The sequence below is a fragment of the Delphinapterus leucas genome, chromosome 14 (assembly GCF_059928025.1).
Source record: "Delphinapterus leucas isolate spDelLeu-1000000601 "Yukka" chromosome 14, BTC_Dleu_Yukka2, whole genome shotgun sequence".
Taxonomy (NCBI): Eukaryota; Metazoa; Chordata; class Mammalia; order Artiodactyla; family Monodontidae; genus Delphinapterus; species Delphinapterus leucas.
In genome coordinates this window covers 21,489,277-21,505,409 of record NC_143142.1, presented here as the reverse complement: position 1 = coordinate 21,505,409, position 16,133 = coordinate 21,489,277, and the positions used below count along the sequence as shown (strand labels likewise).

The 16,133-nt window shown below is 39.1% G+C and overlaps 1 protein-coding gene across 4 annotated transcripts in view; it reads left to right on the top strand.

The window, feature by feature from the left end:
- TTC28 (tetratricopeptide repeat domain 28) overlaps positions 1 to 16,133 on the top strand; it is a 655,470-nt gene that overhangs the window by 367,947 nt on the left and 271,390 nt on the right. For 3 of the 4 annotated variants that reach the window (XM_089894637.1, XM_022550842.3, XM_089894638.1), the window contains 2 exons: positions 1,653 to 1,925; positions 2,824 to 2,954. In XM_089894637.1, the coding sequence (XP_089750763.1) occupies positions 1,653 to 1,925; positions 2,824 to 2,954 (404 nt within the window). Of the gene's footprint in view, positions 1 to 1,318; positions 1,563 to 1,652; positions 1,926 to 2,823; positions 2,955 to 16,133 lie in introns of those variants that run through there. The other variant, XM_089894639.1, reaches the window with a different exon arrangement.

Sequence of the window (16,133 nt, the reverse complement as noted above, 5' to 3'; positions counted from 1 at the left end):
CCGCACGCCTAGAGCCTGTGCTCCGCAACAAGAGAAGCCACTGCGGTGAGAAACCCTCACACCACAACAAAGAGTAGCCCCTACTCGCCACAACTAGAGAAAGCCCACGCACAGCAACGAAGACCTAACACAGCCAAATAAATAAATAAATAAATAAAAATGCATTTAGGGCTTCCCTGGTGGTGCAGTGGTTGAGAGTCCGCCTGCCGATGCAGGGGACACGGGTTCGTGCCCCGGTCCGGGAAGATCCCATATGCCGCGGAGCGGCTAGGCCCGTGAGCCATGGCCACTGAGCCTACGCTCCGCAATGGGAGAGGCCACAACAGTGAGAGGCCCGTGTACCACAAAAATAAATAAATAAATAAATTTAATAAATAAAATAAGGGTGTTTTCAAGGTCTTTTCAGCTCTAAAATTTTGTTATTTTTGCTTCTGCTAATTGGCCAGTGGGATGCTAATGTGTGATCATCACTGGCTGCCAAATCCATCAGTGGGTACCACCAAAGTTCTGCTCACAGTTATTTCAGTATGGCATTGTTCTTTTCCTGTTCTAGCAATTCCTGGGCTCTTGTGCCTGTATTTAACCCTGTTGGTTAGCAAACGTTTACTGGTATTGTGTACTGCTTGCATCTTGATAGGTGTAAAAATGTTCTTTGTTCTCTGTTTAGTGATCTGATTGAAGGGAAAAATGCTTTAGGCACCAGTAGGTTTCGAGGTTTCCGTGGTAATGTTGATTTGGATGAGAGCTCCTTAGTGGCAAGTGGAGATTTGAAGTCATAAATTGTAAAAATTACATTTTAATGCAGTACTGTTGGCTGAGAGATTCACAGTTTAAAGAGACCAACCTTTCAATAGCTTTTTTTTTTTTTTCACATAGGCACAGTGGAACAACTAATGTGAAACAGTTTTTCAGGAAAGCTAACAACAAAAATGTTACAAGTGCTACCTCACTGTAAGGTTATAGTCATTAGCTCTGCAACAGTCTTTTAAAAAAAAAATAAAAGAAGAGGAGGAAGAAGGAGCTCAGAGGTCATCCACTTTGAAACCTAGCTTCAAATGGAAAGAATCTCCCTGTGGCTTCCTGACCCCTAATCTGTGTCCTTTCCACAACGTGAAAATAGAATGAGATAAACATTAATTTTGTCTTTCATCTTACCTTAGTAAACTCAGACGATTTCTTTTTTCTTCTTGATATGCACAGAAACCAAAAATTTCATGTGATTTGCTTTATTGTGATATTTCCTCTGTTGCAGTGGTCTGGAAGTAGACCCACAGCATCTCTGAGGTCTGCCTGTATATAGTAGGGGTGGGACTTGAGTGATGTGCCTGTGATATTTTGAGAGGGCAGGACGTCAGAGAAGGGAGAACCATTCAGGGAAAGTGGTGGGTCCTGATCAAAGAAAGACCAGAAGAGAGGACAAGTGTGGCGTATGCACGTGAAAGTGATGTAAGGAAATTACTGGAAAGACATTGGTGTTACCCAGTCGTATGAATGAGTGGACAGTAAGGGTGGTGCTAGATCGAAAGGTTGAAGAGTTTGTACCTGAAACAGGCCATAAAAAGGTATGATAAACATTTGTTTCTAGAGCATATTGGAAAAGATTGTTTTGTGTATAAGCCTATATTCTCTTATTTTCTTTTGTTTTTCTTCAGACTCCCTCGAGCCCACTTATCAACAGCTTCAGAAAATGAAACTGGACAAGAGTCCCTTTGTGGTCGTGTCTGTGGTTGGGCAAGAACTCCTGACAGCTGGCCATCATGGGGCCTCTGTGGTTGTCTTAGAAGCCGCTCTGAAGATTGGCACCTGCAGCCTCAAACTGAGAGGTTCCGTTTTCTCTGCGCTGAGCAGTGCTTACTGGTCTCTCGGAAACACAGAGAAGAGCACTGGATACATGCAGCAGGACTTGGATGTAGCCAAGACCTTAGGTAGAGTTATGCTTTTCTCCTTTATTTCAGTACAGAAAGGAAATGAAGAAAGCTGATTAACCTGATGTGAATGGGAGTAATATGTGCAATGAAAAGTGATTGTACCTCGGGAACATTCTCTGTTTTAGAGTACTTAGGTCTTTAGGGCTTTTCATTTAACAAGGTATCAAGCTCCCAAAAGGCCAAAAGATATGGATTAACATATTCATTGCCTCCTCAGAGATATGGGCTCACAGATTTAATATCTCAGATGATAGATTTGTGGGTGAATCTTTGACCTTAATTTTCATTTTTGCCTACAATAGAATGCACCATCATTTTGTTGGAAGAAATAGTGCAGTGCAGTGGTTAAGACTGTGGACTATGGAGCCAGACCGCTGAGTTTAGAATCCTGGCTCTGCCACTTAACTAGCTGTGTGACCTTCGGCAAGTTGCCTAATCTCTGTGCTGCTGTTTCCTCATTTTAAAAAAAAATGTGGTTTATGATAATCATCACAGTGATTATTCAAGGACTTGGAGGATTGCAGTAAGAGAAGAGATATGGTGAGTCTACCATCAGCATACTTGTAAAGAAGCAACATATTATGGTAGGTGTGGAGTAAAGTGACTGAACCAACAAGCTGATGGTTGTTCAGAAACAAAGCAATGACCTCTCATTTCCAGAACACTTATGTCCCTGACTGCAGTTGTATGTTATAACATCAATAACAGTTGTCCAGAGATTTAACTTCTAGGACCATAACTTCCTACATAGAGTCTTTTAGAAGAAGAAAAGAAGGCAAGTGAAATCTTAGCTAGTAAATCTGTGGCTGTTGAATTAGGATGGCCATTATATATTATAAATAATGCTGTAACTTAGATAAATTTTATCTTTTTTTTTTTTTTAAACCCAATTCAGGTGACCAGACAGGAGAATGCCGAGCTCATGGGAATCTGGGCTCTGCATTCTTCTCCAAAGGAAATTACCGGGAGGCTCTCACTAACCACAGGCATCAGTTGGTGCTTGCCATGAAACTCAAGGATCGAGAGGTAGGAAGTTTACCTGCAGACCAAAACCAGTTTTTTTGAAACATGGGGTCTTTTTTGGCTGCTCAGAATGTTTTAGGTATCTTAAAATATTACTTTCAGGAGTTGATAATCATTACTTGTAACTTTCATCAACAACGAGGTGTTGAACATCTATCACACACGGGACTTGGGGATATAGAGGTAAATGAGACATGGTCTCTGACCTCAGGATCTAGCAGCTTGGTCAGATACATTGTTCTTATTCTCTTCAAATGTGCTATGGATATATGTAAAATTAGCAAAAAGCTATATCATTATGATATATTCATTAAATTAAATAAGCACACATTATGCTTTATCTGAGATGGAGTATTATTGCTGTGAATCCTTCACATTGTTTCTTTGGTGGATTTTTAACTCTGGTGGTAGAAGCATGTTAAGTCTCACTGAGAGACCTGAATCGTAATGATAGAGACATATCATCCTAGTCTTTTCTAGATAAATGAAATGAAATATCCTCAGAAACTTGATATCCAGTAGATGCAACATGATGGTGCCTGCAGAGTGGAAAGAGGGTGGGGTTTGGTAGGAGACAGACCCAGATTTGAATCCCTGCTTCAGTTATCCTGGCTCGGGGATCTTGGGGAAGTTATTATTTAACTTCTCTTTGCCTCTTATTTCTTATTCAGAAAATGACGATTCTGTTTATTCCATACACAGTTGTGATAGGATTATAAATAATACATGTAAAGTACCTAGCATGGTACCTGGAATTCCATAAATGGTAGTAATAATATAATATTATAAATAAGAATGAAGTTAATAGCAGAGGCAACAATAAATTTATGAATCTATGTGTTGGGAAATATGTTTAGTTACATTTACATCTCAGAATGTCACTGTAGGACGTTATGGAGATTAACTATATTATTTAAATGACCCAGCATCTTCATGTCTCTAGAACACAGTCAGGCACTAGAAAGGAATTGGGAAAGAAAAAAACCTTTACTTCAGTGGCATGCTGGAATCTCCCCTTGGGAAAGCCGGACTCCTAGAAAGTCTCTCTCATCCATAGGTATCAGAAAAAAAGCCTTTGAAAGCTCCAAGGGCGGTGAATTTTTGGCAATTTTATTCTCAAGAGAGTTGCCTAAACACTTTTCTCTTTACCTATTTACTCTTAGTTTACAAACATTGCTTATAAGCCAGATTATCTGATTTCTTGATGTTAAGAGAATGAAAAGAAGCTCAGATTTCTAGAGGCAGATATACTGATGGCATTAAGAAGTGAGAGCCAGGTTTAAGAACTAAAACAGCATCAGTATCTAGATAGAGCTATTTAGTGTAGGGACAGATAGCTATAAATATGTCAAGAGCTGAATTTATACCCCATTTTCCTAACATTTGAGGTGTATATATTAGCTCGATTACTGGATAAGCTAGAAAGACTTTTAATTAGGGACATAGGGTTGTGATAGGTATTAAAAAGGAGAACACTCAATTGCTGCCAAGATTCTGGAATTCCAGAGGAAACAGAGACTGATATAGACCTGAGGAAGTTTGTGAAATAGGTAGAAATCAAGCTGGCCCCCAAGTGAGATGTAGAAATTGCCATATGATGTTCTAAAACCTGGTCAGCAGATAAGTCATGTTTTGCTGAGTGATAAGATAGTTTATTCCTTTAGCAAAGAACAGATATTTTCCACCATCCTATTATATATATTATATATATAGTCACAGATTCTTGGTTTTTTTTTAAATTGAGTTTTGAACTTTATTTATTTATTTTTGCTGCATTGGGTCTTCGTTGCTGCACGCAGGCTTTCTGTAGCTGCGGCAAGTGGGGACTACTCTTCATTGCGGTGCTCAGGCTTCTCATTGCGGTGACTTCTCTTGTTGTGGAGCATGGGCTCTAGGAGCACAGGCTTCAGCATTTGTGGCACGTGGGCTCAGTAGTTGCGGTGCATGGGCCCAGTTGCCCTGCGGCATGTGGGATCTTCCGGGTCCAGGGCTCGAACCCGCGTCGCCTGCATTGGCAGGCGGATTCTTAACCACTGCGCCACCAGGGAAGTCCCCATCGTTTTTTTAAAAGGTGATATTTATTAGTTTTATCTAATTACATAAGAAATACATGAAAATAACCAACTGTAAGCTTACCATCCTATTAATATTATTTTGGGTATAATCTTTTGATCATATATGCAGTTATAATTGTTCATATGTATTCACACAAGAATTGAAATCCTATTATATACTGTTTTAACTTGTTTTTTCATTAATATTTTCCACTTTTTTTTAACATCTTTATTGGAGTATAATTGCTTTACAGTGTTGTGTTAGTTTCTGCTGTATAAGAAAGTGAATCAGCTATATGCATATGTATATCCCCATATCCCCTCCCTCTTGCATCTTCCTCCCACCCTCCTTATCCCACCCTTCTAGGTGGTCGCAAAGCACCAAGCTGATCTCCCTGTGCCATGCAGCTGCTTCCCACTAGCTATCTATTATACATTTGGTAGTGTATGTATGTCAGTGCTACTCTCTCACTTCGTCGCAGCTTACCCTTCCCCCTCCCCGTGTCCTCAAGTCCATTCTCTACGTCTGTGTCCTTATTCCTGTCCTGCCCCTCGGTTCACCTTTTTTTTTTTTTAGATTCCATATATATGTGTTAGCATATGGTATTTGTTTATCTCTTTCTGATTTACTTCACTCTGTATGACAGACTCTAGGTCCATCCACCTCACTAAAAATAACTCAATTTCGTTTCTTTTTATGGCTGAGTAATATTGCATTGTATATATGTGCCACATCTTCTTTATCCATTCATCTGTTGATGGACACTTAGGTTGCTTCCATGTCCTGGCTATTGTGAATAGTGTTGCAGTAAACATTGTGGGACATGACTCTTTTTGAATTATGGTTTTCTCAGGGCATATGCCCAGTAGTGGGATTGCTGGGTCATGTGGTAGTTCTATTTCTAGGTTTTTAAGGAACCTCCACACTATTCTCCATAGTGACTGTATCAATTTACATTCCCACCAACAGTGCAAGAGCGTTCCCTTTTCTCCACACCTTCTCCAGCATTTATTATTTGTAGATTTTTTGATGATGGCCATTCTGACCGGTGTGAGATGATATCTCATTGTAGTTTTGATTTGCATTTCTCTAATGATTAATGATGTTGAGCATTCTTTCATGTGTTTGTTGGCAATCTGTATATCTTCTCTGGAGAAATGTCTGTTTCGGTCATCTGCCCATTTTTGGACTGGGTTGTTTTTTTGATATTGAGCTGCATGAGTTGCTTGTATATTTGGAGATTAATCCTTTGTTAGTTGCTTCATTTGCAAATATTTTCTCCCATTCTGAGGGTTGTCTTTTGGTCTTGTTTATGGTTTCCTTTGCTGTACCAAAGCTTTGAAGTTTCATTAGGTCCCATTTGTTTATTTTTGTTTTTATTTCCATTTCTCTAGGAGGTGGGTCAAAAAGTATCTTGCTGTGATTTATGTCATAGAGTGTTCTGCCTCTGTTTTCTCTAAGAGTTTGATAGTTTCTGGCCTTACATTTAGGTCTTTAATCCATTTTGAGTTTATTTTTGTGTATGGTGTTAGGGAGTGATCTAATCTCATACTTTTACATGTACCTGTCCAGTTTTCCCAGCACCACTTATTGAAGAGGCTGTCCTTTCTCCACTGTACATTCCTGCCTACTTTATCAAAGATAAGGTGACCATATGTGCGTGGGTTTATCTCTGGGATTTCTATTCTGTTCTCTTGATCTGTATTTCTGTTTTTGTGCCAGTACCATACCATCTTGATTGTTGTAGCTTTGTAGTATAGTCTGAAGTCCGGGAGCCTGATTCCTCCAGCTCCGTTTTTCTTTCTCAAGATTGTTTTGGCTATTCGGGGTCTCTTGTGTTTCCATACAAATTGTGCAATTTTTTGTTCTAGTTCTGTGAAAAATGCCAGTGGTAGTTTGATAGGGATTGCATTGAATCTGTAGATTGCTTTGGGTAGTAGAGTCATTTTCACAATGTTGATTCTTGCAACCCAAGAACATAGTATATCTCTACATCTGTTTGTATCGTCTTTAATTTCTTTCATCAGTGTCTTACACTTTTCTGCATACAGATCTTTTGTCTCCTTAGGTAGGTTTATTCCTAGATATTTTATTCATTTTGTTGCAATGGTAAATGGGAGTGTTTCCGTAATTTCTCTTTTAGATTTTTCATCATTAGTGTATAGGAATGCAAGAGATTTCTCTGCTTTAATTTTATACCTTGCTACTTTACCAAATTCATTAATTAGCTCTAGTAGTTTCCTGGTAGTATCTTTAGCATTCTGTATGTATAGTATCATGTCATCTGTAACAGTGACAGTTTTACTCCTTTTCTGATTTGTATTCCTTTTATTTCTTTTTCTTCTCTGATTTCTGTGGCTAAAACTTCCAAAACTATGTTGAATAAGAGTGGTGAGAGTGGGCAACCTTGTCTTGTTCCTGCTCTTAGAGGAAATGGTTTCAGTTTTTCACCATTGAGAATGATGTTGGCTGTGGGTTTGTCATATATGGCCTTTATTATGTTAAGGTAAGTTCCCTCTATGCCTACTTTATGGAGAGTTTTTATCATAAATGGGTGTTGAATTTTGTCGAAAGCTTTTTCTGCATCTATTGAGATTATCATATGGTTTTTATCTTTCACTTTGTTAATATGGTGTTTCATATTGATTGGTTTGCATATATTGAAGAATCCTTGCATTCCTGGGATAAATCCCACTTGATCATGGTGTATAATCTTTTTAATGTGCTGTTGGATTCTGTTTGCTAGTATTTTGTTGAGGATTTTTGCATCTATGTTCATCAGTGATATTGGCCTGTAGTTTTGTTTTTTTGTGGCATCTTTATCTTCTTTTGGTATCAGAATGATGGTGGCCTTGTAGAATGATTTTGGGAGTGTTCCTCCCTCTGCTATAGTTTGGAAGAGTTTGAGAAGGATAGGTGTTAGCTCTTCTTTAAGTGTTTGATAGAATTTGCCTGTGAAGCCATCTGGTCCTGGGCTTTTGTTTGTTGGAAGATTTTTAATCACAGTTTCAATTTCAGTGCTTGTAATTGGCCTGTTTATATTTTCTATTTCTTCCTGGTTCAGTGTTGGAAGGTTGTACTTTTCTAAGAATTTGTCCATTTCTTCCAGGTTGTCCATTTTATTTGCATGTATTTGCTTATAGTAATCTCTCATGATCCTTTGTATTGCTGCAGTGTCAGTTGTTACTTCTCCTTTTTCATTTCTAATTCTATTGATTTGAATCTTCTCCCTTTTTTTCTTGACGTGTGGGGCTAATGGTCTATCAATTTTGTTTATCTTTTCAAAGAACCAACTTTTAGTTTTATTGATCTTTGCTATTGTTTCCTTCATTTCTTTTTCATTTATTTCTGATCTGATCTTTATGATTTCTTTCCTTCTGCTAACTTTGAGGTTTTTTTGTTCTTCTTTCTCTAATTGCTTTAGGTGTAAGGTTAGGTAGTTTATTTGAGATTTTTCTTGTTTCTTGAGGTAGGATTGTGTTGCTATAAACTTCCCTCTTAGAACTGCTTTTGCTGCATCCCATAGGTTTTGAGCCGTCGTGTTTTCATTGTTGTTTGTTTCTAGGTATTTTTTGATTTCCTCAGTGATCTCTTGGTTATTTAGTAGTGTATTGTTTAGCCTCCATGTGTTTGTATTTTTTACAGATTTTTTCCTGTAATTGATATCTAGTCTCATAGCATTGTGGTCGGAAAAGATCCCTGATATGATTTCAGTTTTCTAAAATTCACTAAGGCTTGATTTGTGACCCAAGATATGATCTATCCTGGAGAACGTTCCATGAGCACTGGAGAAGAAAGTGTATTCTGTTGTTTTTGGATGGAATGTCCTATAAATATCAATTAAATCCATCTTGTGGGCTTCCCTGGTGGTGCAGTGGTTGGGAGTCCACCTGCCAATGCAGGGGACACGGGTTTGTGCCCTGGTCCGGGAGGATCCCACATGCCGCGGAGCGGCTGGGCCTGTGGGCCATGGCCGCTGGGCCTGTGCGTCCGGAGCCTGTGCTCCGCAAGTGGAGAGGCCACGATGGTGAGAGGACCAAGTACTGCAAAAAAAAAATCCATCTTGTCTAATGTGTCATTTAAAGCTTGTGTTTCCTTATTTATTTTCATTTTGCATGATCTGTCCATTGGTGAAAGTGGGGTGTTAAAATCCCCTACTATTATTGTGTTACTGTCGATTTCCTCTTTTATGGCTGGTAGCATTTACCTTATGTATTGAGGTGCTCCTTTGTGGGGTGCATAAATATTTACAATTGTTATATCTTCTTGGATTGATCCCTTGATCATTATGTAGTATCCTTCTTTATCTCTTGTAATAGTCTTTATTTTAAAGTCTATTTTGTCTGATATGAGAATTGCTACTCCAGCTTTCTTCTGGTTTCCATTTGCATGGAATATCTTTTTCCATCCCCTCCCTTTCAGTCTGTATGTGTCCCTAGGTCTGAAGTGTGTCCCTTGTAAACAGCATATATATGAGTCTTGTTTTTGTATCCCTTCAGCCAGTTTGTGTCTTTTGGTGGGAGCATTTAATCCATTTACATTTAAGGTAATTATCGATATGTATGTTCCTATTACCATTTTCTTAATTGTTTTGGGTTTGGTTTTGTAGGTCTTTTCCTTCTGTTGTGTTTCCTGAGTAGAGAAGTTCCTTTAGCATTTGTTATAAAGCTGGTTTGGTGGTGCTGAATTCTCTTAACTTTTGCTTATCTGTAAAAGTTTTAATTTCTCCATTGAATCTGAATGAGATCCTTGCTGAGTAGAGTAACCTTGCTTGTAGGTTTTTCCCTTTCATCACTTTAAATATATCCTGCCACTCCCTTCTGGCTTGCAGAGTTTCTGCTAAAAGATCAGCTGTTAACCTTATGGGGATTCCATTGTATTCTATTTGTTGCTTTTCCCTTGCTGCTTTTAATAATTTTTCTTTGTATTTAATTTTTGATAGTTTGATTAATATGTGTCTTGGCATGGTTCTCCTTGGATTTATCCTGTATGGGACTCTCTGTGCTTTCTGGACTTGATTGACTAGTTCCTTTCCCATATTGGGGAAGTTTTCAACTATAGTTTCTTCAGATATTTTCTCAGTCCCTTTCTTTTTCTCTTCTTCTTCTGGGACCCCTATAATTCGAATGTTGGTGCGTTTAATGTTGTCCCAGAGGTGTCTGAGAGTCTCCTCAATTCTTTTCATTCTTTTTTCTTTATTCTGCTCCCTGGCAGTTATTTCCACCATTTGATCTTCCAGCTCACTTATCTGTTCTTCTGCCTCAGTTATTCCATTATTGATTCCTTCTAGAGTATTTTTAGTTTCAGTAATTGTGTTGTTCATCACAGTTGGTTTGCTCTTTAGTTCCTCTACATCCTTGTTAAATGTTTCTTATATTTTCTCCATTCTGTTCCTGAGATTTTGGATCATCTTTACTGTAATTAGTCTGAATTCCTTTTCAGGTAGGTTGCCTATTTCATCTTTATTTATTTGATCTTGTAGGTTTTTACCTTGCTCCTTCTTCTGTAACATATTTTTTTGTCGTTTCTTTTCTTTTCTTTTTGATGGGTGGTGCTGTATTCCTGTCTTACTGGTTGTTTGGCCTGAGACATCCATCACTGGAATTTGCAGGCAGTTGGATAGAGCTGGGTCTTGGTGCTGAGATGAGGACCTCCAGGAGGCCTCACTCTGATTGATATTCCCTGTGGTCTGAGGTTCTCTGTTAGTCCAGGATTTTGGCCTTGGAGCTCCCACTACAGGAGCTCAGGCCCAACCTCCAGCCTGGGAACCAAGATCCTGCAAGCTTTGTGGCATGGTAAAAAAAAAAAAAAAAAGGAAGAAAGAAAAAAGGAGCAGTACAATATCAAAGAATAGAAAACAAAATAAAATTAGAAAGATAAAAAATATGTTAGGTAAAATAAAACTATAATTGAAACAACTGCAACAAGGTAAAAGAAAACCACAACAAAAAAAAGAAAAAAGGGTGGGGGTGGGGGAAACAAGCCAAAAGGAGAGATCACTAACAAAGTATAAAGAATAAAATAAAATTAGAAAAATAAAAGATTAGGAGAAATGAAAATATAAAAGAATCAACAACAGTGAATCAACAAGGTAAAACAGAGCCCCAATCTAAAAGAGGAAAAAAGAAAAAAAGCCTTGGCTATGGGGGCGGAGGTTAGGTGAGGGGTGGAACTTAGGCAGGGGTGCGGTTTAGGGTGGGACTGGGCCTAGGTGATGTTCAAGTGTGGGCAGGGCCTCTGCTTAGGACCTGCCCAGAAGGGGAGAGGCAGCACGTGGAAGGGAGGGCTTCTGGAGTGTGGAGTTCAGGAGTTTGGAAGTTGGTCCCTGAGTGAGGGTGTGTGGGTGGGATTTAGGCCCAGCTCATTGGAGGGCGTCTCCTAGTATGGAGGCGCGGGGACCTGGGTGGGGGTGTAGGTGCGGGGCTTGAGTTCTTTGAGGCAGGAGGGACGCTCCGCTCCGAGGGCAGAGGATTAGGCCCAGGTGCTTCCCGGTGCCTAAGTGAACAGGGAAAGCACTGGCCCGTTCCCTTATGTTCTTTCTCACCCCTCCCTCACCGTCTCCCCCATCACCACTGAACCCCTAACCGTGGGTGGGTCCTGCTGGGTGTAGGGACTTCTTCCCTACCCCAGCCACCCCTCAGTCATGCCAGTCCTGGTCCAGCCTTTACTTTTGCTCCCCCTTCCCTCCTTCCCACTCCCTCAGGACCCATGCGGGCTGGAGGGGGCCTCAGTGGGCAGAGGATCAGGCCCGGGAACTCAGCAGGTTCCTAGGGGTCTAAGTGGGCAGGGGAAACCTGGTCACGGCTCCCTGTTGATCCTCTGCCCTCCCAGTGGTTCCCAGTTTCCCCCTTCGGGGGTGGGATCCCTTCCCCTCCCCCAGCGGCCCCTCAGGGGCGCCAGTCCCTTCCCCTCTCCACTTCTCCTCCCGATTCACTCCCCCCACACCCCATGTCCTACCCGGTTGCTGGGGGTTCCTCCCATCCCCTTAGGTGTCCGTGGTCCCCCACCAGTGCCCTAGTTGTGAGGAGACGCGAATTCCACGTCTTGATAGTACGCCATCTTGGCCTGTCTTCCAGTTATTTTTAAAAATTTCTTCATTTTATTAAATGTTCTACTGAAGGTCCTTTGGCTTTATCATAATTTATTTAGTCTTTCCCCCTACTGTTATACATTTAGTTTGTTACAAAATTTTTGGTATTATAAAATCTGGAAAAACATCTTTATGGATAAATCTTTGAACATATCTCTCATCATTTCTTTTGGTTAATGTATTAGAAGCGGGCTTGCTTAGAAAAAAAACATTAAGCCTTCTGATATTTATTGCTAAATTGCTCTCAGAAGGGCTGTATCTGTTTTTAGTTCTACGAGCAGTGTGTAAAAGCTTTCATTTCCTTGCACTAGCTAACACTAGGCATTACTGTTAAAACTAAAAAGTCAGTTTGATATTTAAAAAAATGATATCTTGGACTTTCCTGGTGGCGCAGTGGTTGAGAGTCCGCCTGCCGATGCAGGGGATGCGGGTTCGTGCCCTGGTCTGGGAAGATCCCACATGCCGCGGAGCGGCTGGGCCCGTGAGCCATGGCCACTGAGCCTGCGCGTCCGGAGCCTGTGCACCGCAACGGGAGAGGCCACAACAGTGAGAGGCCCGTGTACACCAAAAAAAAAAAAGAAAAAAAGATATCTTCTTGTTTTAATTTGCATTTCTTTGGTCACTACTGGGTTTACTATTTTTAAAAATTTCTTTTATAAAGATCTTGAATACTCAAAATATGTTTTTCTATTGCAATATTGGTTATTTTATATTGATCTGATTCTGGGCATTGCTGTATCATTCTACTGAGCAGTTGGGCAATTTGTGTTCTAATGCATAGTTTTAATTATTGTTGTTCTATATTTTACATCTGCTACAAGTCCCATATCATTATTATTATTTTTAATGTCTAGGATATCCTTGTCACTCTGTCCCCCATCAAATGAATTTTTAAATCATTTTGCCAAATTTTGGAGACTCTCCCATTGTGGTATTTACTGGAAGTGTATTAAATTTACTTGTTAATTATGGATAAATTGATGTCGTTTCAATAGTTGATCTTCTATTTAAGAGCCTTGTCTGTTCTTTCATTTACTCTTTATTCCCCTCGCTGATCTACACTTTTGGGGAGGTTTTTCCCTAGATATTTAATATATATTGTTGGAAATGGGATATTTTTTCCATTGTGTCTTTTCTGAAAATTAGTTATTGATGCCAAAGAGGGAAGGTGTTTACTTTGCACGTTTTGTAATTGACTATGTGAAAATTGTCATTATAGCTCAGTATTTTTTGTTGATTCCCTTGGATTTTCTTGTAATGCAGACTTTCTGCAAATAATGATAATTTTGTGCATTTCTTTCCTTATGTTATACCCCTACTTTTTTTCTCTTAATTATTGCACTGGTTAGAACTTTGAGAACCCTCCCCCAAAGCAATCATACCCTTTGAGTGTAAAAAGTTCAGAGGATGTACTTTTTAATGATTATTCTACTCTTTACATTGTATCTGTGACCTCAAATTTTATCTTGGTTTTCCTTTTGCATTATTTTGATATTGAAATAAAATACAGGAAGCTGCCTTTTGAAGCAAAAATTAACCACTATGAATGCTATGATTGGTGAGAAAACCAAGCTGCATCTTTCTGCCTCTTACATCTTTGCTATAATACATTTTAAGATTTTCCCAAGTAGCAAGATAGCAGCCTGAAACCACTTTGGCCACTTACCTTAAAAAGCAAAATGTTTTTCTTTTGTACGATTATTCTCAGATACTTAATAGCAGAGGTGATACCTTCGCCACAGGATTTTTCATTCTAACTAACCTTCTGTCTGCTTTAACAGTTTCAAGATTAATTTCAGATGGCCACAGAGACCTTCCTGTGAGCTAATATTAATTGTCAGAAGAATACACTAATTATATTGTTTTAGAGATTTTATTCTCTCTTCAGGGAATCTGATATGCACATATGCTGATGAATCTGAAGTTTTTTTTATCAGTCTGATTTCTCTCCTGAGCTTCATATTTCTTTATCCAAATGCCTCCTGGGCACCCGTCTTCAATTTAGTATGCCTGACTTAGCCTTCAATCTCTGCCTACTTCTGCATTCACCATTTGTCCTGTTGCCCAAGCCACCTCACTAGCATGTTTGATTTGTTACTGGGTTCTCTTCTTTCTATAAAAGAAATCCCTTTTCTGCCTCCTTCCTTCTGTCATATCATCTTTTGTCTGGACTTTCGCAGTAGCCTCCTCTCAGAACTTTCTGTACTTTTTAACACTCTCCCGGATCTATGAGCATAGCCTGAAGCCACTGCCATAGGAATATAATTTCTTTCAGGTGTAGGGTAGTGGCTGAGAGTGTGAATTTAGATATTAGACAGCCTTGGGCTTGAACTCTGGCTTGGCCATTTATTACTCTGACCCTGAAAATTACATAACTTTTCTAAGTGTGATGGATATGTGAGTTGTTTCTGATTTTTGACTGTTATGAAAAAGCTGCTATAAACATATATATCTTTTGGTAAACATCAGCACTTATATCTGTTAAATGTTTGGTCATATATATGTTTAGATTCATTAGATTTTTACCAGTTTTCCAAAGTAGTTGTACCAAGTTTTATCATCAGCAATATAAGGGATTGTTAAGCCTTAATTAAAAAATAAATAAAAAGTAAAAAGGTATATAGAAATTCAAAATGTCTGAGTAAATAACTATATTGTAGTTAGATAGAAGTTACTCTAATAGTACCTTCTTGCTTATTGTTGTGAGAATTAAGTGAGTTAGTTTATATAAAGGGCTTGCTTTAAAGAATACCTGAGACATAAAGATTCAAAAAAGCATTATTATTGGCATTATCATTGTCATCATCATTTAAATGATGAATGTTGCATATGCCTGTATAACATCAGTGTTTATTGTAGTGTAAAATTGTTTTCCCCCAGATATTCAAGTAAACTGGATACGCTTTGAAAAAGAGCTGTTTGTTAGGAGCTTTGCATACCTCTTGTCACAGTGGAGTATGTAAATATTCTAATTTGTGAAATCTGTTTTAACTCTGCCCCGATTCTAGTTTCTTATGTATGCAGTCCGTCACCTACAGAGCTCTTTGAGTTACCCTTCTAAACTTTAGTCCTGATCGTGTAATTTTCCTTCTTAAAAGCCTTTGACAGATTTTTGTTTCCTTTAAGATAAAAGTCCAAACCCCTTCATAACCTTTTCCTATTACTTTTCTTCAGCTGCTTTGGGTGTCAAACACCTTATAATCTGTTCATACAAGTCTACTTGCCATACTTTGTTAAACGTGCCTTATACTTTATCCTCTGTATCTTTATTTATTATGGTCCCTCTGCATAGAAGACCTTATCTTTGACTCCTCAGCAGTGTTTTTCTTATCCAGGTTTGTTTGAATTGTCTCTGCTCACTAAAGCTCTCTTTCTAACGGACTTGAGGAGACGGGGAGGGGTAAAGGTAAGCTGGGACGAAGTGGCATGGACATATATACACTACCAAATGTAAAATAGATAGCTAGTGGGAAGCAGCCACATAGCACAGGGAGATCAGCTGGGTGCTTTGTGACCACCTAGAGGGGTGGGGTAGGGAGGATGGGAGGGAGACGCAAGTGGGAGGAGATATAGGGATATATGTATATGTATAGCTGACTCACTTTGTTATAAAGCAGAAACTAACACACCATTGTAAGGCAATTATACTCCAATAAAGATGTTAAAAAAGAAAAAAGCTCTCTTTCTCAATTTCTATCTTTTCTACCCAATATCATACCAATGTTGGTGAAGGCCAGTTTACCATTCCTTTCTTTAATGGTTAGTGCCTTTCGTGTCCTGTTTAAGAAAATGTTTATGTATCCCAAGGTCATGAAGATATTTTTCTATGAGGCTCTATTGTTTACCTTTTGCATTTAGCTGTGCTGCCACCTGGAATTTACTTTTGTGTTTGGTTTGGGGCAGGTATCAAAGTTCAGTTTTTCCCTCATGTGAATACCCTGTTGACCCAGCACCATATATTCACAAGATTGCACTGTGTGCCACTTTTGTCAGAAACAAGGTGATGTGTGCTGTTGATCTGTTTGTCTATCTTTATG